A 24,717-nucleotide genomic window follows, 5' to 3' on the forward strand; every position below is an offset into this window, starting at 1 on the left:
CGCTGCTCCCCACCCCCTGCCCCACTGCCCTGGTCGATTGTTCCCTGCTCACGCCACCCCGCTCTCCAGTCAGTCAGTCTTTTGCACCGCACCGCCCCCCCCCCCCCACCCCCCAACAATTAGTTCTCGGCACCGCCGCCTCCCTCCTCTCGGCCACTCACTCCCACGTTTCATCAGTCACCACGCGCCACCTGAAGAAGCAAGGCAGGCCACAAGGAGTGACAGGGTGACGTCGGAGCAAGTGGCCAAGAAGAGGGAAGCGGCGTGGCCCAGAGCTAGCGGGTGAAGAGGAGGGAGGGGCGTGAAAGACCGACCAACCGGAGAGCGAGCTGGCGCGAAGCGAGGAACAATCGGCCAGGGATGTGGGGGGGAAAGCAATTAGGTCTGGAGTGAGAGGCTGAGGGGAAGAAGCGCCAAGGCTGAGGGGGGAGAGCTCCAGCCTCAAAGTCTCCCATTCTGCCGCTTCCCCCAGCCAGGTTTCGGGGGGTGGGGGGGGGGGGTGGATACCCGATGATGCTTTATAGCGCATGCGCGAAGATGGGCTTGGCGCAGATACGCAATGATGTTAGTGCTATGAGATGATGTCATCCCGTGCATACGCTACTAAATCCTGACAAGATGTCGCTGCAGATGTGCAAAGCTTGGCGCACTCCGATGACATCAGCGGCCGGTGTGTTGTCAGGAATCACTGTTTTTTAAAACCTCATTCTGACCTGGTGCATATTAAATTTTCAAACCAGACTTGGGAATTTTCAGTTTATCTCCTCCAAGAGTGGTAATGCAGTTTTTAGTTGTCAAATCATTTTAGCTTCAAATTCAATGCAGCTCCAATTTATGAAACAGAAGGCAACCATTCTTCAATATCTAAACTGCTTCAGAGAAACAGTAGGCAAGGGAAAAACCAAAATGGCCATTGAAATGCAAGGTAATGGAATCCATTGCTGTAATTGCCAAGTAATGCTTGTTGCAGTCATGCCAGTCAATAAAACCAAGCATCTGACAACAAAACCACTACCCTCTATAATGTTCGGTTTAAAACAACAAAGTGGGCTAGATCCCAAATGGCATTCAGAACTGGAACTGGCAGTCTTAATGAAATTGACCTTTTGTTAGGTATATTAGTCATAAGGTCATAAGAACTAGGAGCAGGTATAGGCAATTCAGCCCCTCGAGCCTGCTCCGACATTCAATACTATCATGGCTGATCTCATCTCGGCCTCAACTCCACTTTCCTGCCCGCTCTCCATAACCCTTCAACCCTATACTAATTAAAAATCTGTCTATCTCCTCCTTAAATTTACTCAATGTCCCGGCATCCACTGCACTCTGGGGTAGTGAATTCCACAGACTCACGATCCTTTGAGAGAAGTAATTTCTCCTCATCTCTGTTTTAAATCTGCTACCCCTTATCCTAAAACTATGACCTCTCGTTCTAGATTGCCCCACCAGAGGAAACATCCTCTCGATGTCTACTTTGCCAATCCCCTTAATCATCTTATATACTTCAATTAGATCTCCTCTCATTCTTCTAAACTCTAGAGAGTAAAGGCCTAAACTGCTCAATCTCTCTTCATAAGACAAACCCCCCATCTCTGGAATCAATCTAGTGAACCTCCTCTGAACTGCCTCCAATGCAACTACATTCCTCCTCAAGTAAGGGGGCCAAAACTGTATACAATACTCCAGGTGCGATCTCACTAATGCCTTGTACAGTTGCAGCAACACTTCCCTACTTTTATCTTCTAATCCTTTAGCAATAAATGCCAAATATTGGATGAATAATATTGTTTCATTGACTCTATAAATCAACTCACCTTGTTTTCTTTCGGATTTCCTCCACCAGCTGTTTAATATGATCCTCCATGAATTCAATTTTTTCATTTTTACGTGCATGAGCTTTCTGCAGCCGCACAATACGTTCGATCAGTACGGCCTTGTCCACTTCAGGGAAACTGTCAGCCTGCACAGCACAGCCAGTACTCTCTGGAGACCGCTCTTCTTTGCTGCACCGAGCATCGAGAGAACCTGGAATGCAATACAAAGATGATTTCTGCAGTAAATAGAAAATAATTCATGAGGATTTACATCAACAGCATGATTATATTATCCTGGGCTCAGAAAATATAAAGTTTTAAACAAAGATTATATTTTATAGCAAGAGTTGTCTTTTATTGCTAGAAATTCAATAAATGCAATGACTGGGCAATTTCCAAGTTGGGCTTGAGAAATCCCTCCTTAATACAATTAATTTTCCCCATGAATGGAGGTTAATTGGGTTTGCTATACTTCAAATACTTGAATGTTGAGCACTTGGGACAATTAGCATATTGGAAGAGTTGGCTTGTAGGAGTTACTAAGCTCAAAAACATGATCAGTACCAGAGTCAGGAATCTGGGATGCTTCGGTTTTATCCATTTTTAAACGCACTTCTTCCACTTTTAGGTGTTGCAACCCATTCTCAGTCAAGTGTTTAGATTACCTGCTCCAGTTACAGCAAAGTCACTACAAAAGGTGTATATAAACAACCGTAGGGAAGTTCCCAGCTCGTGTTGAACATAATCTCACATAAACATACCAATGATTGGGAATTCAGTATGTGAAGTATCAGCTGTAAACCAAGACAAAGCACACAGGATGGCATGGTGTTGAAACCCCAATGACATTTGCAGATCAATTCACTTGAGCAAGCTCAATAACATCTGCGGCGAGGAGTGGGGGTGCAGGGGGGTATGAGAGGGAGGTTGGAAACAAAAAAGCTAAAAATATGAATTGATTTTTTTAAAACCTCCAGCACTATGTGGATTTTCAGTGTTGAAATACAACTTGATATTATCCAACCACTTCACCTTAATTTATCAGATCTCAAGTTGGTGCTGGGCACATTTTCAATGTTTTCCCAGTTTTTGAAGTTAACATTATAGGCAAAAGCAGAAAGACTTTTTTTTTTAAACCCACTTCTGTAAATCGCAATGTTATTTTGTCCTTGAAATTGAAGTAATGTGGTATTTACTTTTTCTTTTACCTGATGAACTTGAACGACTTCCCATGCTGCTTGCCTCTTTGCTGTCATAGTTGCCATTTTCCATTTGCTCTAATCGCCGTCGTGCTGGAAGAAACCCGCATGATGCTAAAATTACATTTATGAAGTTTTGATATAAAATTACACTAATATTGTGAAAATTTGATCATCTCAAGTGAATGATTTCAACTTATAATCCTATTATACTTTTCCAATTTCCACCTACCTTGCTGAAGCTGTTTCGTGAGGTCCTTAATGTTAGTTGCTTTCTTTCGTTTCTGTGTGACAAGGTCATCTTTAAGCTCCTCCACTTGTAAAGTCAGTTTACTCACTTCCTTCTGTTCAGAGATCACCTCACTCTGCAAAGTTTTCACATCCTGCTGTCGTAGTTGCTGTTCTTTCTGCAATCTGTCCACCTGTATACAAACAAAAGCCAATATATCGAATGACATTTTGGCAAGAAGTGCACATTTCAGTCATCCATGACAAAGTGACTAGTCCGGTTTCAAAACATTTATTTATGTATTTATCATAATTTACTTTGGTCACATTAAAAAAATACCTTTTGAACATAATCTGTATTAAACATCACTGGAAGTGTGTTACCAAGTAGAAAGAGATTTATTTTTCAGTACCAGTATTACTGTATTAATCATAGCACAGAGAACTGAATGCACCCTTTTGATATGAGCCGGTTGATAAGAGACAGAGTAAATAGCTCCTTGTCTGATTGGTGGGATGTGATGAGTGATGTTGCCTATGTGTCTGCACTGGGGCCTGGGCTTCTTATCATAGAATGATGCAGCACAAGCAGCGGCCATTCAGCCCATCATGCCTGTGCCAGCACTTTGAAAGAGCTACCAATTAGTCCCACTCAACAGCTCTTTCCCCATAGCCCTGAAAATTTGGAACTTATTGAATTTGCTTCCAGTACCCTTTTAGACAGAGCATTCCAGATCATAACCAATTTCCTGAAATCTTTACACTCTGGTTATTGACCATTCTGCCAATGGAAACAGTCCTAATTTACTCTGTCAAAACCCTTGATGAACTTGAACTCCTCTTTCAAATTTCCCCTTAACCATCTCTGCTCACATAACTGATGTATTTCAGTGGTGCCATTCCAACAAGTCTCCTCTCTAAGGCCTTGGCACCAAGTGTGGTACCCAGAATTGGCAGCACTACTGTAGCAAGGGCTTAACCAGTGTTTTATAAAGGTTTTGCATAACTTCCTTGCTTTTTTTTTTACTCTACGCCTCTACCTATAAAGCCAAGGATGTTGCATGCCTTTTTAACAGCCTTCTCAACTTGCCCTTCCACTTTCAGAGACTTAAGTACCTACACCGCCGCGCCCCCTGTCCCCCACCCACCAGAATCTCTTCATTCTTGTACAACCGTTCAAAATTCTACCATTTTGTTTATATTGCCTCTCCTCATTGTTCCGACCAAAATGGATCACTTCACACTTCTCTGGGTTAAATTTCATCTGCCATCTACTGCCCTCCTGGAGTCTGTTACTATTCTCCTGTCTCTTTACTGCATTTCAGAGTTGTGTCAATTGCAAACTTTGAAATTATGCCCTACATTACCCAAGTCCAGGTGATTAACATACATCATAAAAAGCAGTGGTCTCAACACCCAGCCCTGAGGGACACCACTCCACCATATGTATTAATGACCTGGAGGAAGGAATAAAAAGTTACACATACAAGAAAGTTGGGAAGCACAGCAAGTTGTGTGGATAGGGGGAGGAAGTTACAAAGGGACAGATACAGACTAAACAAAACTCTGCCAGATGGAGTTTAATACAGGGAAGGGTGAAGTCATCCACTTTTTATCAGAGGTCAACAACTTGAAATATTTTCTTAATGCGAAACACAAGCAGCTGTGGAGGAGCAAAGGGATTTAGGTATTTATGTACATATAGGTATCTACATATCACTAAAACCTGGCGAACTGGTACAAAAATTAAGTCGATTGTTAGTTTTAAATTGCAGATTGGTAGATTTGTGTTAACCAAAAGGTATTAAGGGATATGGGAAAAGGTGGTTTCATGGATCATCCATGATCTCACTGAATGGCAAACAGGCTTGAGGGGCGAAATATCCTACTCCTGTTTCTATGTTGAATTTAGAAGGCTAAGAGGTGATCAAATTACGGTATTTACAATAGCTTTGATGGGGCAGATACTAAGAAACATTTTCCTCTAGTGGGGGAAAATCCAGCAAAAGAGGACATAAACGTGAACTTCAGGCTAGGCCATTTAGTGTTAATTCAGGAAACAATTTTTCAAACAAAGGGTAGCGTAAATCTGGAACCTGTCCACCACTGCACCCACCACCACACACACACACTACCATCCTGCAAACAGGCTGTGGATGCTGGGTCAATTGAATTTGCAAGACCAAGAACTATAGAGAACTATAGTCAAGGATATCAAGGGATAATGAACAAGGGTGGATAAATTATATGGAATGGTGTACAGATCTCCCATAATCTAATAGAATGGCGGAACAGACTTGAGGGGATGAACAGCCCATTGCTATCCCTACGATTACTTTTCCACGTTTGAGTCCAGTATCAAAATTAAAAACTTCCAACTCAAGTAAAGTGTCCCCAACAATGCACATTGATGCCAATTTTTAAAAAACACATGATCTTTCCAACTCTCATATTAGCCACATTTGTAATCACTCTGACTGAGGCTGCCATGAATGCTGAATTTCTGTTTTCTTTTTATTGTAGACTTGTCCAGTAGGAAAGAAAACATACTTCTTATAAAATATAACTAATTTCTTTTTGCCATACATTTGTCAAGTATCTGTATTCAACATCTTAAGTATATAACTAAAGTTCAGGATCACATCAATTGCCTGCTTCCCCCTTATCGTAAATAGCCAGTGCACTTCTGTGAAATGGGCACTTCTCTATTACAAACAGTACAAATACTATAATTTAACTAATCATGAATAAATTCACAGTACTCTACAGAACTTTAGCCAACAGTTGCTGTAGGTCAAATCCTCTTCATATACACAAAGCTGAGGAAGAATGAAAACATATTATTCCAATGGGATTTTGTTACCACAAATATAGTTCAAAGTTTCCATGAGGGCTTAATGGAGGGCCAGAGGATACCAATTCACACTGGAAAACAATGTTGGCTCATTCAAATTAGGACAGGCTTGGATGTTAGGAGGCAGGAGACAGTAAGCTACTATGTTTTAACAACTCAGAAAATGTTAACATTGCACTGTGAAGTTTTTTTGTCCCCTGGAAGGGCATATACAGACAGCTTTCCAATTGCAATTCACACAGCACACAACAAACTGCTCAAAAATTAACACCCCATTTAGATTTTTATTCTTGAATTTGCTGTGGTAGGATAGGAAATCAATTGAAAACAAAAACCTGAAATTAATTTAAACATTCAAGCATTAAATTGAATATTTGAAATAACCAAGATATGTGAAACAATAGGGAGATCCTCTATTACCAAAATGGCTCAAGAACACCTGGAGAAAAAGAGAGCACAGAATTCTCAAACAATTTCAGAGCAAATTTTTAAACGCATGCTATAAATGGACTTTTCCACATAGAGCATTAAGCAAGTCATACAGATCAGGGAAGATGAAGGACATGGTTGCCCAACCAATATTTCAGACATGATTAGCACAAAGATGTGGAATAATTAAAAATTTATTCCACTACTTAACGATGAAGAATTCTCTCAAATGAAACTAACATGTAAGCCGTTAAGGAAAAATCTGAAGCTTTATTATCTGAAGGCTGTTATATTTACTGTAGTCTTACCAGCTCAACATTAGTGTGGCCCAGCTCTTCAAGTTGTGCACTCAGCTCCCGCTCTCGAATATTTAGTTTATCAAGCTGTGTCTGCAGTGTGTTGTTCTCAGACTGAAGTTGTGCATTTTTGCTGGTCAGTTTCTCCGTAAACAAAAGCAACTCAGATTCCTTTTTGCGACTCCCTTCGATGTCTTCCTGCAGATCTGTAATGAGCGCATTCAGGCTGTCAACCTCTTCCTTCAGCGACTGAATCTCTTGTTCATTTCTATGATGTAATCACATTAGATTATTTTTCTGTACTGGTCTGCACTTATAGAAAACAGTTTTAAAATTGTAAAAAAAAATCTTGCCTGCTGATTTAAACACCAGGCTACTGTAAATCAGAATGTACTGAAGAAAGTATGACTTTTTGCAAAACATTTTACACAGAATCTGATTATGTTATACAAATATACTACATACTCAATTGAGCATAAATTTGACAATTGGTCTAGAGTCATAGTCATCCAGCACAGAAACAGGCCCTTCGACCCATCATGTCAGTGCTGGCCATCAAGCACCTAACTATTCGAATCCCATTTTCCAGCACTTGACCCGTTGCCTTGTATGCTATGGTGTTTCAAGTGCTCATCTAAATACTTTTTAAATGCTGTGAGGGTTCTTGCCTCTCCACCCCTTCAGGCAGTGTATTCCAGATTCCAACCACCATCTGGGTGAAAAGTTTTTCCTCAAATCCCCTCTGAACATCCTGTCCCTTATTCATGTGTCTGTACAATACTTGACTTTTTTATATTTCTTGATAATTTAGTTTTGTAGTTTCTTTTTGCCTTAACTTTTTGATTTCTTTCTGAATCTTTTGGTCTTCCCTTTTATCATCCTCTCCTTTGTTATCCTTTGCATATACTTAGTATATGCTTTTTTTTTTAGTTTCAATTTTTTCCTTATTTCTTGATTCATCCATGATGTGTCATGATTGGCTAGTTTGTTCTTGCTTTTTAGCAGGATAGGTTTCTGCTGGATTCTATTGATCACCATTTTAAATGTTTTCAACTGCTGTTCTATTTCTTTCAGTAATTTATTTTCCCAAGTTCCATTATCATCCTGTTTATCCACTTCATTACTTTGGTCTTTGTCTTATTTATGTTAATTTCAATCTTAATTTTAAAACTTGTCATGTGGCCACAATTGCCCAGACTATGCTCATTTCTCTTAACCTGTTCTGGTTCATTTCACATTACTAGCTCCAGCAGCGCTCCCTCTCTTGCTGGGCTTTTTTACATCCTGGTTAAGAAAGGAGTCCTGCACTCTATTCTCCGTAGCCCTTTCATTATCTCTTCTTGCCACTCTCATCATAGTCCATATTTTGAATCGCCTATTGCATGAATAAGCAACACCCTGATGATGGTTATACGAGCTTACAAAAATGGCCAAGTATGAAAAGACCTGCTGGTCCATCAAGCCTGCCCGATACTCATGAAGCCCGGAGCATCATGATGAGACATTTACCTTCCCCCACCAGCCTGCGAAGGCAAAAAAAACTCCAGAAAAACCCAGGGCCAATAAGGCGAAAAAAAACTCTGGAAAACTCCTTTCCGACCTCCTCAAGCAATCATCATCATTATAGGAGAGCTCATGACCATGTGTATGTTAACGGTTAATATAATATACAAAATAAACAATTATGTCTAACCAATAATACAGCATAGCCTTCACCTTTCAAGCTGTTCTTGCAAGTGGTTTACTGTCTTTACTCGTTCATGCAAAGACTGGCATTCCGCTTTCTGTCGGTTGATGATTTCTTTATATTTTGACAGTTCATCTTCAGTCCTCAAACGCTCATCCTCAAGACATCTGACCTGAGTGAGGATGGAATAACAGAATTACTGAAGAAAGTGAGGCCACAAAAACAAAGCTATTTGTGTAGAATGGTAATGATAACCAACAAGAACCCAGACTGGTTTTGAATCATCCTAATGGAGGTACACCATAAGCCAACTGGAGCATTCCCTATGGCTTCCCCAGTTAACTCAGCAAAATACCTTTTCAACAAGTCGAAACAAGTGGTAACAGGGCACTTAGAAAATCATAGTATGAACAGGCAGAGTCAACGTGATTTTATGAATGGGAAATCGTGGTTGACAAATCTAAGAGTTTGTTTGAGAATGTAACTAACAGGGGCGATAAAGAGGAACCAGGCAGCGCAGTATATTTGAATTTTCAAAAGGCATTCGACAAGGTGCCACACCGAAAGTCTATTACTCAAGATAAAGGCTCATAGGGTTGGGGGTAATACATGGATTAAGGACTGGTTAAAGGATAGAGTAGGAATAAACTAGTAATTTGCAGGCTGTTACTAATAGGGTGCTGCAAGCATCAGTGCTGGGGCCTTTGCTATTTACAATCTATATTAAATATATTACAATTTAATAACTTAGATAAAGAGACAGAGTGCAACGCTTCCTAACGATACAAAGCTAGGTGGAAAAGTAAGCTCTGAGGACGACAAAGTCTGGAAAGGGATATAGGCAGGTTAAGCTAGTTAAGAAGGTAGCAGATGGAGTAAAATGTGGAAAATGTGAAGTTACTCACTTTGGTAGGTGGAATAGAAAAACAGAATTTTTTTAATATGGTAAAAGGACTTGCATTTAAATAGCATCTTTCACAACCACCAGGCGTCTCAAACTGCTTTACAGTCAATGAAGTACTTTTGAAGAGTAGTCACTGTTATAAATGCAGCAATTTGCACACAGCAAGATTCCAGAAACGGCAATGCGATAATGACCAGATAATCTTTTTTGTGATGTTTATTGAGGGATAAATATTGGTCAGGACACCAGGGATAACTCCCCTGCTCTTCTTCAGAATATTGCCACGGAATCTTTTATTTCCCCGAGAAGGCAGGCAGGGCCTCAGTAGAACACCTCATCCAAAAGACAGCAGCTTCGACACTCTCAAGTACTGCACCAAACTGGCCTTGAGTTTTGAGTTCAAGTCCTGTAGTGGGACTTGAACCCGGAACCTTGTGGTTCAGAGAAGTGTGTGAAATTGTAAAGGGCTTTGGCAAGACCAGGCCTGAACTATTGTGTCGAGTTTTGTTCTCTGTACCAGAGGAAGGATATACTTGCCTGAGTGGTGGTGTAATAAAGGTTTACTAAATTGAGTTTTAGGATAAGAGGGTTGTCCCTATGAGGAGAGATCGGGTAGAATGGGCCAATACTTTCTTGCGTTTAGAAGAATGAAACATACAAGATTCTGAGGGGGCCTGATAGGGTAGATGCTGGGAAGCTAAATCCTTGGGCTGGAGAGTGTAGAATTAAGTCTCAGGATAACGGGGCAGCCATTTAGGACTGAGATGAAAAGAAATTTCTTCACTTAGAGGATTGTGAATCTTTGAATTCTTTCCTCCAAAATGCTATGGATGCTCAGTCTCTGGGTATATTAAAGGCTGAGACTGATAGATTTTTAGACTCTAAGGGAATGAAAGGGATATGGCAATCAGGCAGGAAAGTGGACCTGAGGTAGAAGATCAGCCATGATCTTACTGAATGGCAGAGTAGGCTTGAGGGAACATATGGCCTGCTCCTGCTCCTATTTCATATGCTTTTAAAACAGTACTTTGTTGCTTTTTTACTTCTAGACATAGTAACCAGCATACATTGCCACTAATGATGGACATAAGACAAAAAAAATGGTAAGGAAACATTCTGGAAAATGCATTTATTCCTCATTCAAATACTATGGGCAGTGAAGAAATTACGACAAGTTATTCCAGAAAATATTTCAACAGGATTTACAACAATCCAACTTCAAAATACAAACACTTGAACAACAGTATTCACCTTTGTTCTCAAAGTATGCAACTCATCCATCCCTTCCTTGAATGTTTTCTTCAGGTCATCAAGTTCTTTTATTTTAGCATGGCGAATCTGTTTTTTTGTTGGAGAAATACATTACTTATGAACCCAATTAAACTTTAAATTATCTCAATGAAAACAGAAGAGATTAATCAAACAGTGACCGATACTAGCCTATCTTCCTCCAAGTTCACCATTACTTCTTTTGCATTGACTTGCATTAAATCCAAGAAAGGAAATCCCACTTCCCCTCTCAATTCTTACTTTTTTTTTCTTCATTCATGGGATGTGGGCATCACTGGCTAAGTCAGCATTTATTGCCCATCCCTAATTGCCCTTCAGAAGGTGGTGGTGAGCTGCCTTCTTGAACCGCTGCAGTGCATGTGAGGTAGGTACACCCACAGTGCTGTTAGGAAGGGAGTTCCAGGATTTTGACCCAGCGACAGTGAAGGAACGGCGATATAGTTCCAAGTCAGGATGGTGTGTGACTTGCAGGTGGTGGCGTTCCCATGCATCTGCTGCTCTTGTCCTTCGAGGTGGTAGAGGTCGCAGGTTTGGAATGTACTGTCAAAGGAGCCTTGGTGCGTTGCTGCAGTGCATCTTGTAGATGGTACACACTGCTGCCACTGTGCGTCGGTGGTGAAGGGAGTGAATGTTTGGCACACCATGTACAATCAAGTGGGATAATTTGTTCTAGATGGTGTCGAGCTTCTTGAGTGTTGTTGGAACTGCACCCATCCAGGCAAGTGGAGAGTATTCCATCACACTCCTGACTTGTGCCTTGTAGATGGTGGACAGGCTTTGGGGAGTCAGGAAGTGAGTTACTCGCCACAGGATTCCTAGCCTCTGACCTGCTCTTGCAGCCACGGTATTTATATGGCTACTCCAGTTCAGCTTCCGGTCAATGGTAACCCCTAGGATGTTGATAGTGGGGGATTCAGCGATGGTAATGCCATTGAATGTCAAGGGGAGATGGTTAGATTCTCTCTTGTTGGAGATGGTCATTGCCTGGCACTTGTGTGGCGCAAATGTTACTTGCTACTCATCAGCCCAAGCCTGGATGCTGTCCAGGTCTTGCTGCATTTCTACACGGACTGCATCAATATTTGAGGAGTCGCGAATGGTGCTGAACATTGTGTAATCATCAGCGGACATCCCCACTTCTGACCTTATGATTGAAGGAAGGTCATTGATGAAGCAACTGAAGATGGTTGGGCCTAGGACACTACCCTGAGGAACTCCTGCAGTGATGTCCTGGAGCTCAGATGATTGACCTCCAACATGCACAGCCATCTTCCTTTGCGCTAGGTATGACTGTAACCAGCAGAGTTTTCCCCCCCGATTCCCATTGATCCCAGTTTTGCTAGGGCTCCATGATGCCATACGCGGTCAAATGCTGCCTTGAGGTCAAGGACAGTCACTCTCACCTCACCTCTCGAGTTCAGCTCTTTTGTCCATGTTTGAACCAAGGCTATAATGAGGTCAGGAGCTGAGTGGCCCTGGCTGTTTCATTGGTCCTTATAAGTGATAGAAGCTGCTGTGAACGCAAAACATCCATTGCTTTGAAAGTTCTGGCCTAATCCACATTCAGCCATATGGTTTTCTGCGTGGCTGATCCAGTAGTGATCTGGTTGTCTTTGTTACATTATCCAAGAATTCTGGTCTTGAACACTTTGGCAAACCGTTTTATGTTGTTTTGGTCAACTACAAAGATTTTTATAGCTCAGACCCCATGCACTTATAAAACACAAGCAAAATCCTGTAGATGCTGGAAATCTGAAACAAAAACAGAAGATGCTGGAAACACTCAACAGGTCAGGCAGCTTCTGTGGAGAGAAAAACAAAGTTGACATTTCAGGTCCATGACCTTTCAGCAGAACTGACAGTTCTAATGAAAAGGTGACAGACCTGAAACATTCCCATCAAAGCTATATTTATTGGTACCTACTTTCATCTTTAAATTACGGCATCTGCAACATAGTTGATAGCTCATCCTCAGGGCTCTGCAGTTCACTCAGGACTTGCTTCGTACTCCAACCACTCGCACTGTGCCTGCTTCCTGCAGACCTCCTCCAATCATCCAACCTTATTCACACTTGCATTAATATTTCCACTCTACATTTCATTATATTTTGTGGAGATCGCACACCCACCAATTCCCTCAGTGCAAATGTTGAACTTCTACATCTTCTTGGTCTTCAATGATAAAATGAGGACGTATTTTTCTTTCATTTCATGATATGGTTTCTTAATTTTAACAGCTAGTATTCCTCACGTTCCATGGCCTTACCCTTGCTTTCTCATCTATTGACATTCTTAGCCCTCTGATCTCTTCCAACATCAACTGGTCACCTACCTGCTTTTATTGGCCAGACAATGGTGTGCAGCATATTGGGATCTCAAAGAAGAGAGGAGATAAGAGAGAAAGAGGACAGGAGAGAAAGATCTACCTGGAAAGGTTTCCTAGTTTTATATTAAAACTTTATTCATCATTTTGTCATTGATTACACTCACATGTAATCTTAAAATAAAGGTTTGTGTCAATTCTACTAAACATTTTGTTGAACGCAGACCTCACCTCCATTTGATCCGATTTTTCCTGCAAGTGTTTTTCTAGTTCTCCTTTAGTCTCACGCAGTTTGGCATCCAACTCATTGGATCTAATTTCCTCGGACTCCTGTGAAAACAGACACGATTCACCAAATGGCAGGAAGCATAATGATGTATTAAGGCTATACATACTATAAATAAGCATCTATAGTCAAAGACATGACTAAAAAAAACACAAGTTTTGAAATACAGTTTTCATAAGTCTCAGAATATGAAGCAGCAGACACATCACTGTTTATATCACGCTTTGATCCATTTCCAGACTTTCCATTATATTATGAATCTAGATCATCCTTCACATTACGAACCATGGAGCAATACTTTTAAAGTTTCATCAGAAATTGGGAAGGAGTATTCTTTCCTTGGAAGTATCCCCTTACATTTATCTCAAAGCCACAATTCACGTTCTGCACTTCGCTATTTTGATGTATAATGGCTTCAGGATATTACCAGGCCCAGGGAAACAACAAAAATGACATTTCTAAATCTCCTCCTTCAATTCGTTAAATGACACAAAGGGATGTTCAGCTAACACCCAAAAAGAAAGAAATCACCGAGTGCTCGCTCCTATTTAACTGCTGCTACATGATGTTGAAAAGGTCTTAGTTGAAGCAGAAGCCGCATAGGGAGGTGAGGGTATGCAAAATCCAATGAAACATACCAAAGGGTTAATTTGATTAAAAGAATACGATATACAGATTGCTTCCGAGGAAGGAGAGTACGCGTGGGGTGGCGGGCCAGAGAATGAGGGTGGACAGCTAGAGTGAAGGCCAAGGTAAACAGGGAGGGCAGGGAGCAAGGGCTAGAGACACACAGCAAGAAACAAGTAAACAGCAACAGACCAGATAATCTCATTTAAATGATGTTTGAGGGAAAAATATTGGAAATCTCCTTTCTCTTCATCAAGATAGCGCCAGATGATCATGTACCTCCACCTGTGCAGACAGATGGTGCCTTGGTTTAATGTCTCATCCAAAAGACAGCACAGCTGACAATATGATACTGCCTCAAGACTGCACTGGAGTCTGGATTATGTACTAAAGTCGCTGGAATAGAACTTGAACCCACAACCTTCTGATTAAGAGACAAGATTGCTACCAGTGCACTGTGTTGACACATTTCCAGAAATAGCAAACTGTTCACCTCCAAGCCAAATTGTCCACAACCCCTGAAACAAAATGCAGATTTTGAGATATGTACTGATGCAAGATGAACAACAAATGACTCAATGCCCAGTAGATTTACAGTCCTTGTGGGTGGATCATCCAATCCATCTTTCTTCCATAAACAAACTTGAAGTTTGCTATCCTATTCTTCTCCTCTATTGAGCCAAGTGTGGCAAAGCATGGTCTCTGCACCAATGAACAATAAGGATAGAAGGATAGAATCCTGACGGGAACCAAATCCAAAATGTGTGCGTCAATCTTTGCAGCACTCCAATATAACCTGGAACCTTGCAGATGGTTTTGGCACAGTTTACAACCCCCACCCAAAGTGGGCAAAGACTAGAAATATATGGACCTATTCATTTTTTGTAACCTTTCAATAAGAGTCATTTGTGGGTTCTACATTGTGCCCACAGCTTTGCTGTGACGACACTCTTTGTTGCAAAGTTGCAGTATTGAGTGCTTATTCAACACTCAGCTACATCCATACTCCAGAAAATCAGTTAGAATGTAGCCTGCAAACAGTGGAATGGGTGTGAAATTCAAACTGAGAAACCCTTCTAGTTCACCAGATTATGGACTTCAGAATTACACTGCCATTTCTGTGTTGCAGTAGAATAGTGGCTATGTTACTGTACTAACGATTGGTAACAAATTCAAAACCCACTATGGCAGATGGGAAATTTAAGTTGTTATTTAAATAAATCCGCAATTAAGAAGCTACTATCAGTAGCCGTGATCATGAAACTACTGGAATGTCGCTAAAACCCATCTAGTTCACTCATGTCATTTAGCGAAGGAAATCTGCCATCCTTACCCAGTCTGGCCAATGTGATTCCAGATCCATATAGCATTGTGGTTTACTCTTATCTGCTCTTCTGAAATGGCCTAGCAAGCCACTCAGTTGAATCAAACCTCAATGCAAAACTAGAAGAGGTATGAAACCACATGGAGCATCCGGCATGTCAAAGGCACACCCACCCCTGCAAAGTGCTCCTCAGCCAACATCCTAGACTCCTCCATCACCATGTCTGGGTCTGTCCTGTGCCACCAGGGGGACAGACCCAACAAAGGTGATGACACAGTGGTATACAGTTGGTATTCCTCAACTCTGGACCCCATAAAGTCTCATCACATCACGCCAAACACGGGACAAGGAAATCTCCTGTTGATTATCTGCTACTGGCCTCGCTCAAGCTCATGAATCAGTACTCCTTCAGATGGAAGAAGCACAGAGTACCATGGGGAGTATTCAATGTCCATCACCAACAGTGGCTTGGTAGCACCTCTACTGACCAAACTGGCAGAGTCCCGAAGGACATAACTGCCAGACTGGGCCTGCAGCAGGTGAGAGTAAAATAACACGAGAAAAAAAGCCTACTTCACCTTGTTCACACCAATCTACCTGCGGCAAAAACAGATGCATCTGTCCATGACAGTATTCATTCAAGTGAACACTGCACAGCCCTTGTAGAGACAAAGTTCAATCTTCACACTGAGAACCCCTTCCATGATCTTGTGTGACACTACCACCATGCCAAATGGGATGGATTCAGAACAGATCTAGCAGCTCAAAACGGGGCATTCATGAAGGGCTTTGGGCCATCAGTAGCAGCACTGTATTCTACAATCTAACCTCATGGTCCAGCATATTCCTCACTCTACAATTACCATCAAGCCAGGGGATCAACCCTGGTTCAAAGAAAAATGCAGGAGAGCATGCCAGGAGCAACACCAAGTATACCTAACATTGGAGGTGCCAACCTAGTGAAGCCATGACACAGGACTATATGCATTCTAAACAGCAGAAGTAGCATGCTATAGAAAGCACTTAATGGGAAGAAGCTTCATGAACATTCCCACCCTCAACGATAGGGAAGCCCAGAAGACAAGATTGAAGCATTTGCAAAACACCTTCAGCCAGAAGTGCTAAGTGGATGACCCATCTTGGCCTTCTCCTGAGGTCCCCAACATCACTGATACTTGTCTTTAGACAATCTGAGTCACTATGTGACATTAAGAAACAGATGGCACTGGATACAGCAAAGGCTATGGGCCCAGGCAACCTACTAGCAGTAGTGCTGAAAACTTGTGCTTCACAACGAGCATCACCTTGAGTCATATACAACATTCAAATCGACCCGACAAAGTGGTAAAATGCCCAGATATGTCTTGACCAGGAAAAGGACAACTCCAACCTGGCCAGTCGACTCTCAATCAAAGTGATGGAAGGTGTAATTGACAGTGCTATCAAGTGGCACTTACTCACCAATAACCTCCTCACTTATGCTCAGTTTGTGTTCCGCCAGGACCACTGGGCTTCAGACCTCATTCTAGCCTTGGTCTAAACGTGGATAAAAGAGCTAAATTCCAGAAGTGAGGCGAGAGCAACTGCCCTCGACATCAAGGCAGCATTTGACCGAGTATGGCATCAAAAAGCCCTAGAAAAATTGAACTTAATGGGAATTGGGAGGAAACTTTCCACTAGCTGGAGCCACACCTAGCACAAAAGAAGATGGCTGTGGTTGTTGGAGGCCAATCATCTAAACCCCAGGGCATCGCTGCAGATGTTCCTCAGGGTAGTGTCCTAGGCCCAACCATCTTCAGCTGCTTCATCAATGATCTTCCCTCCATCATTAGGTCAGATGTGGGGATGTTGGCTGATGATCGCACAATGTTCAGCACCATTTGCATCTCCTCAGATTACGAAGCAGCATGTGTGCACATGCAAGACCTGGACGACATTCAAGCCTGGGCTAATAAGTGGCCAGCAACATTTGGATCACACAAGTGCCAGACAATGACAGCCCCAACAAGAGTGTGTCGAAACACCTCTTCTTGATATTCAACAGCATTACCACCGCTGAATCCCCCACCAATCTCCTGGAGGTGGAGGTGGGGCGGGGGGGGAAAAGAGAAGTGGTCACCATTGACCAGAAACTGAACGAGAGCAGATATAGAAATTCTGTGGCTACAAGAGCAGGTCATAGGCTAAGAATTCTGCTGAAACGCATCTCCTGACTCATAGCCTTTCCACCATCGATAAGGCACATATCAGAAGTATGATGGAATGTTGTCTACTTGCCTGGATGAGTGCAGCTCCAACAACACTCAGGAAGCTTGACATGATCCAAGACAAAGCAACCCACTTGATCAGCACCCCATCCACCACCTTAAACATGCACTCCATTCACCACCTTAGCTGCATTGTATACCATCGCTAAGATTTCAACAGCACCTCCCAAACGTGTGACCTCCAGTGCCTAGAAGGACAAGGGCAGCAGGCACATGGGAGCACCACCGCCTGAAATTTTCCCTCCAAGACACACCATCCTAACTTGAAAATATATTACTGTTCCTTCATTGTTGCTGGGTCAAAATCCTGGAAACACCTCCCTAACTGCAAATGTACCTGCACCACATAGACTGCAGTGGTTCAAGGCAGCAGCTCACCACCACCTTCTCAAAAGCAACTGGGGATGGGCAAGACATGCCAGCAACAACCATAACCCATACATGAATAAAAAAGTGGTACTAACATTACAATGGAAAAAGTGGCAGCATAACTGCAATCAAAAACAAAAATCATGAACATTGATTATTTAAAACTATCACAACACATCGCCGTTGAAAAACATGGTTGTCGAGAATATTTGCAGTTCAGCTCCTCAGTGGAACCACTGGCATTCCTGTCACTGACCAAACAACGCACCCACCCCGCCCCCATTCAAATTGCCTCCACCAACCCGACTGGCAAGATAACTGCAAGCAACTGAACAGCACTCCAGGATTATGGCTCAGGAGTCACTCCGGGCAGGCAACCAAGCGTTCCTTCTGTCGCCTGCTCAACATCTGCTCAAAGTAAAAAAAAAATCTATCACTGTATCTATCCTGTTTACAGATTTTTTACTCAAGTCTCACTTAATATCCACTAATGCTTCCCACTGGTCTGGAGCATACTTCAACATGCCATACACAGCTTCTGCCAACCGCAGAACTCAACTGACGTCTTCTAGGAACATTGGAGAAGGAGTAGGTCATTAAGTCCGTCAAGACTACTCTGCCATTCAATTAGATCATGGTTGATCATCTGCCTGAACGGGACTCATGTCATATCGATCGATTTCTGTCTTGAACATGCTCAATGATTGAGCTTCCACAGCCCTCTGGTGTAGAGAATTGCAAAGATTCACCACCTTTTGAGTGAAGAAATTCCCCCTCATCTCATTCTTAAATGGCCTATCCCTTATTCTGAGATTATGTCCCCTGGTTCTCGACTCAACAGCCAGGGGAAACATCTTACCTATATCCACCCTGTCACTAAAGGCCTGCTACACAACCCGAACCCGACGGGACCCGATGACATGTATTGGGGTCGGTTTGGGCCGGGCCAGACACACACAGCAACAATTGCAGGTAAGTGTTAAAAGTTAAAAACTTATCTGAGCTGGGGGTCCGGGACGTCAAAGAATGAAACTCTGAGTCTGCGCAGTGAGCATCTTTATGACGTCATCACGCTCATCCTGCAGCTTCCTGAAGATTGGGAGTCGAAAGGTAAGTAAAGGGAACATTGTGGTGATCGGGTCAGGCTCGGGTGGAGTCAGGTGCGGGGGGAAAATGGAGGGACTCGGGCCTGGGTGGGCTTGGGTCTGATGTGGTTCCATCGGGTTCGGGTTGGTTTTTTTTTTTACTGACTTGAGCAGGCCTTTACCTGTCACACCCTTTAAGAATTTTATAAGTTTCAATGAGATCACCTCACATTCTTTGAAACTCTAGAGAATACAGATTCCTCAATCTCTCCTCATAAGACAATCCTGGTGTCCCAGGGATTAGTCTGGTGAACCTCTGATGCACTCCCTCTTTGGAAATTATTTCTTTCCTTGGATAAGGAGTTAAAAACTGTACACAATACTCCAGGTGCAATTCTCTTAATCAACATAATCCAATACATCAATGGCTCCAAATTTAACACACCCACTTTCTAATTTATAATGTTTAACGTGCAAAAAAAGTAATAGTATTCCATTGGATGGGATGCTTGTGAAATATTTAAGTACTTAAATTCCATTTGCCTGGTCCATTCACTACATAATATCTAACAACCATCCTCCAATGACAACACTATCCTTGTAAAACAAAAATGCTTTGCAAGGTACAGGGAATGGTTTGACAGAGGACAAAGGGGATGACAACTGAATGGAAGTTACAAACAACAGGATCTTTACTACCAAACTCAAACTAACCTGGTAGGTTTTGATGATGTCTTGGCAGTTTCTCCGGATTTGTTCAGCCTCTTCTTTAGCCTGAGTTAGTTTAACTGTGGTTTCCTTCAACTTTTCTCTGGTTTCCTTTAGTAATCCAAAAAACATTTAAGTTAAATTTTACTTTGGTAAAATGGCTGGACTTGAATTTTACATGAGCTAAATATTAAACAACATTAAAGACATTTCTGGATTTGCGACACAAAATACTTCAAAGAGATTCGGTTACAATGCACTAATCAATCATAAATGTTAGAAACATTTATATTTTTTTAGCATCTTGTGTCAGCATATTTTAAGCTGTAAAACTTCAAACAAGAAGCAACTTGTGTTATCTACTGGAGTCCTCTGCCAAAAGCTACATAATACTCCAAGAGTATCCTGGACAGCAAAGGCAACCCCAGCACTTTTCCTCCATTTCCAACTGTCTCCTTAAACCATGGCACCTGCCCCCTCCGACAATAAGTGTAAAGTTATTATTGAAGTCATCCATTCAGCTGCCTCTGCTGCTTTCCCCCCACTTTTCTTTGACCCCAAGCCAAACCTCTCCCTAGACTGAGCCCTTAACTTGCATCTTTCACCAAGTTCTCTTCTAACAGACTTTTGGGGGAATGAGTTTCAGATTTCTACTACCCTTTGTGGAAAAACTGTTTCCCGATTTCACACTTACATGAGCTAGCTCCAATTTTACCTTCTTCTGTATGTCCTATGAGAGGAAACAGACCATCTATCTTCCCTGCCAAAGCGCTTAATCATTTTAAACACCTTCATGAGATCATTTTTCATCTTTTTTTTAATTCAAGGGAATACAAGCCCAGTTTATGCAAACTATCCTCATATTTTAAGCCCTGGTATCATTCTGATTAATTTACACTTTGACCTCATTCACAATAAACTGCTGGCCACTCAACTTCCCTTCCTGCCAACAATCCTTAGTGATAGAGCAAATGGTTCCTGCTCAAGTATTGTCTCCCCTGCCCACCGTTTTAAAATCAGCCATCATTAACCCCTTCCCCAAAAAATATAAACCACAATCCCTGTACCCTTGCAAACCACCACTCCATCAAGTTCCCTTTCCATGCAAACTACCAGCCCATCTCCAAACTGCCTTATTTCTCCAGTTCTTAAACCTACTGTTGCCTCCCAAATCATTTGCCATCTATCCTGTAAGTCCATGTTTGAATCTATCAAGTTTCTGCTCTGCCACATCAAACAGCCCTAATCAGTCATAATGACATCATGTGTGACTATGACCATGGTGTGTTATCTCTAAACCTCTCTGCAGACTGTCATAGTCATCAATACCACACTCCTCCAACTTGTTATATCCATTTCCCAGCTTTGTGTGACTGCACATACTTGATTCCACTCAATTATCTGATTGTAGCCAGAGAATCTCCAACAATGACTTCTCTTACTGCTTCTGCACCATTACCTTGAGCATCCTTCAAGGATCTTTGTCCCCTCCTCTTCCTCAATATATCGATTTATGGAAACTAGCAGAAGGATCGGAGGGAAGTGGAGGAGAAATATTTTCACCCAGAGGGTGGAAGAGTCTGGAACTCACTGCCTGAAAGGCTATGGACTAAGAGCAGTCAAGTTGGATTAGGCTGGGTAGCTTTTTTTTTCAGCTAATACAGACATGGACCAAATGGTCGCCTTCTGTGCCATAAATTTCTATGATTCTACCTTTATGCTGCCCTTAATGAAATCATTAGCATTCATGGGGCAGCTTCTACATGTACACTGGTGACACCCAGCTCTATCTCTCCAGAACCTCTCTTGAACCCTCTCTACTGTCAGACTGCTTATCCAACATTCAGTCTTGGATGAGCCAGTTTCCTTCAGTAAAATATTGCAAAGACCTAAGTCATCGTCTTTCATCCCCAACACAAATTCTGTACCTTTGCTACTGATGATATTCCCATCCCGAGCTACTGCCTTAGGCTAAACAGGACTGTTTTTAACCTTGACATTCTACTAGACCCGAGCCAAACTTCTGACAATATATCCATCCCCATCATCACGAAAACACTCAATTTACCTCTAACATTACTTCCAACCCCACCAGCCCATCTGCCACTGATATTTCCATCAAGTCCAGAATCAACTATTGCGATGACTTTGTAATATGATTATGTTCTAAAAAAAAAACTATTTTTTGATGCAGTGTAAAAGAATTCAGAGGAGACATGTGACTTCAGACCAAATCTGATCAGAAACAAGCCAGGGGTCTTGGTTACCATGAACACAAGGAACACAGATCAAAGACCGTTTTGAAAGCAAAGGACAAAGTTGTCTTGTTTTTATTTCAGATTTCCAGCATCCGCAGTATTTTGCTTTTACAAAGTTGTAACACCTGAAGGACAATGGGTTTTTCTCTCCCAGGATAGATCATAAACAGGGTGCCAGGGGCTTTAAAAATGCAAATTCAAGTTGCAATTGCTAACACCTGGAAACAAAGGAAGGCCCAGGTGGTCTTGATATGGCCAGACTTTTGGACTCTGAAGACTGTAAAAGGAAAATGACTATTGACTTGATTCTGGGTAAATGCAACAGGCTTTCCCCAAGTCTGACAGGCTGTAGGGAAGAAAGGAAGACACGAAGAAACCAGCAGAAGATGCACAGCCTCAGGAGAGAGAGAGCGAGAGAGAGACAACTGCTCTCAGTAAACTGATAAATCGAAAGGCTAAGATTTGAATCCAGTTCCAAGGCTCAAGCCTCGCAGAGGAGAAAAGACGAACAGGATCACCAGAGATTGCCTTGTTAACAGAGGACCAGTTGAGTGTGCTTGGAAGAAATGAGCAAAGAGAACATTGGCTTTATTAAGGACACTGGGAGCTGCATTGTGATTAGGAGGAGTTTGGGACTTGTAACTGCAACACTAACATACAAATGTGGTGTGGTGTTTCAAGTGTTTTAGTAAGTTATTGGAAATACCTTTCTGTATTTAGTGTATTAGCTACCCAAGTACTGTTAGTGTTGATTTTTAGTTTAGTTGTTGTAGTAAAAGTCTTAAAACATGAAATCTTGTCATGTAAGTTCATGGGAGTTCATATCTGTCTTAGAACCTCAGTAGAGACTGCTAAAGTTAACACTATTCCAATGCTTTCTGAGCCTGCGCCGTCCAACTGCTGATTGCCCAAAACTCTGCTGTTTCCTCTCCTACTCCAAGTCCCACCCACTCTTCCTCACTGATCTACATTTGCTCCTGGCATTTCAAATCCTTATTATTTGCCCCTCTAAATCCTACAACCTCCTCCCTCTCACCAAAAAACACTCTAGTCCTCTGACTCAGGCCTTTTGTACATTCCCTTTCCCTTCAACCTACCATTAGCAGCCTTGCCTTCAGCAGTCTAGGTCCCACACTCTGGAACTCCCTTATTAAACTTCTCCCCCTTTTCTTCCTTTAAGGCGCTCCTTAAAAACTCAATTCTTGGACAAAGTTTTTGTTCGGACCGCCTAATAATTCCTTTGGTTTGGTTTTTGTCTGATTGCGCCTCTGTGGGCTGCTTTGGAACATTTTTCAACATTCAAAGTGCTTTATAAATAGCAGTTGTTAGGAAGAAATCAAGAATTCCTGCCCAACTTAGGCGGTCAATGAAGCATCATTGCTTATTTAATCTGCAAACAATCTAGACTGAATACACATAACTGCACAATGTGAGCTGGCTTCATTCTAGCCTATCTTCATGAATTTTAATACACATTAAACAAATTCGATAAACCAATTGTTCATGAAAGTGTAGTTTAAGTTTAAAATTATGTAATTAGCCCATCAGTTTCTCATACATGCAATCCCACCTTCTCACTATACCAAATATGAGCAACTGGGTCAGGGTGGAAATAAAAACTGCAATCGCACAATAGCTGACACAATGTTCTTCAAATTATCTGAAATGGTCCAGCATTAATTTTACTAGCAACCACCCAGAATATTTAAGGATTAATATCAGAAATACATTTTATATACTCAAAGTATTCAGCATGGAAAGGTTTTTCCTTTCAGAATTTGCACAGAAACGTATTTACTATATTAACATTGTCCCTCAATCAGCTTTTGTTAGCATACCTGAAGCTTTAAAATATCAAGTCAGAAGCAAACTGTATGTATCCTTTCTGATGTGATATCAAGAAATTCTGTCCCTTATTTATGTTGTCACTAAACATCATTGCTGATGTAGTTAGTTAACCATCTAAACTGAACACGTTAACAATAATTTTATAAAGAAACCATCATTTGCAGTTTAGAGATCTTATAATGCCATCTGGTGGTGATATGGAGAATGAATAAACTGAAGTCTCATGCTACTTTTCAAACTGCTGGAAGACATGGAACCGGGGTGAATTTGTAAATTTAATTATACTTAAACTTGGATCGTTTATATAGACTTTAAATATTCGCAAGCCACGACAGCATCAAGATGTACATTTTATTTATCAGTACAGTATTAAAAACGTTGAAGTGATCTCAGTCAAAAGATAAAAGAATGCTAGTAAAAATAAATTCAGATTACTAGAACGTAAGCTAGAAGTGTAGGATATAAACCTAAAGTAAAAGATCAACAACAGATATTCAAAAGCATTTCTCTACTAAAAAGGTGAGAAATGTTTACAAAGAATTACCAGACAGGACAGAGATGTAGTAACTTAGAATATTTACAGCACAGAAGGCAGCCATTTGATCCATCGTGTCTGTGCCAGCCAAAAAACAGCTATCCAACCTAATAACACTTTCCAGCTCTAGGTCCGTCACCGTACGCATTACGGCACTTCAAGAGCACATCCAAGTAGGTTTTTAAATGTGATGAGGATTTCTGCCTTTACCACCCTTTCAGGCAGTGAGTTCCAGACCCCCACCAGCCTCAGTGAAAATCATTCTCACTTCCCCTCAAATCTGTCTATCAATTATTTTAAATCTATGCCTCCAGCTATGGACCCTTCAGCCAAGGGAAATAGGTCCTTCCTATTCATTCTATCTAGGCCCCTCAATTTTATACAGC

At 41.6% G+C, this 24,717-nt stretch overlaps 1 protein-coding gene across 3 annotated transcripts in view; it reads right to left on the reverse strand.

Annotated features, from left to right (window-relative positions):
• ccdc186 (coiled-coil domain-containing protein 186) overlaps positions 1-24,717 on the reverse strand; it is a 130,478-nt gene that overhangs the window by 39,105 nt on the left and 66,656 nt on the right. For 2 of the 3 annotated variants that reach the window (XM_068052951.1, XM_068052949.1), the window contains exons 7-14: positions 19,697-19,801; positions 13,256-13,354; positions 10,663-10,749; positions 8,537-8,679; positions 6,833-7,088; positions 3,246-3,435; positions 3,011-3,106; positions 1,815-2,025 (exon numbers count right to left, since the gene is read on the reverse strand). In XM_068052951.1, the coding sequence (XP_067909052.1) occupies positions 1,815-2,025; positions 3,011-3,106; positions 3,246-3,435; positions 6,833-7,088; positions 8,537-8,679; positions 10,663-10,749; positions 13,256-13,354; positions 19,697-19,801 (1,187 nt within the window). The remainder of the gene's footprint in view (positions 1-1,814; positions 2,026-3,010; positions 3,107-3,245; positions 3,436-6,832; positions 7,089-8,536; positions 8,680-10,662; positions 10,750-13,255; positions 13,355-19,696; positions 19,802-24,717) is intronic. The other variant, XM_068052950.1, reaches the window with a different exon arrangement.

The sequence above is a fragment of the Heterodontus francisci genome, chromosome 20 (genome assembly GCF_036365525.1).
Source record: "Heterodontus francisci isolate sHetFra1 chromosome 20, sHetFra1.hap1, whole genome shotgun sequence".
Lineage (NCBI taxonomy): Eukaryota > Metazoa > Chordata > Chondrichthyes > Heterodontiformes > Heterodontidae > Heterodontus > Heterodontus francisci.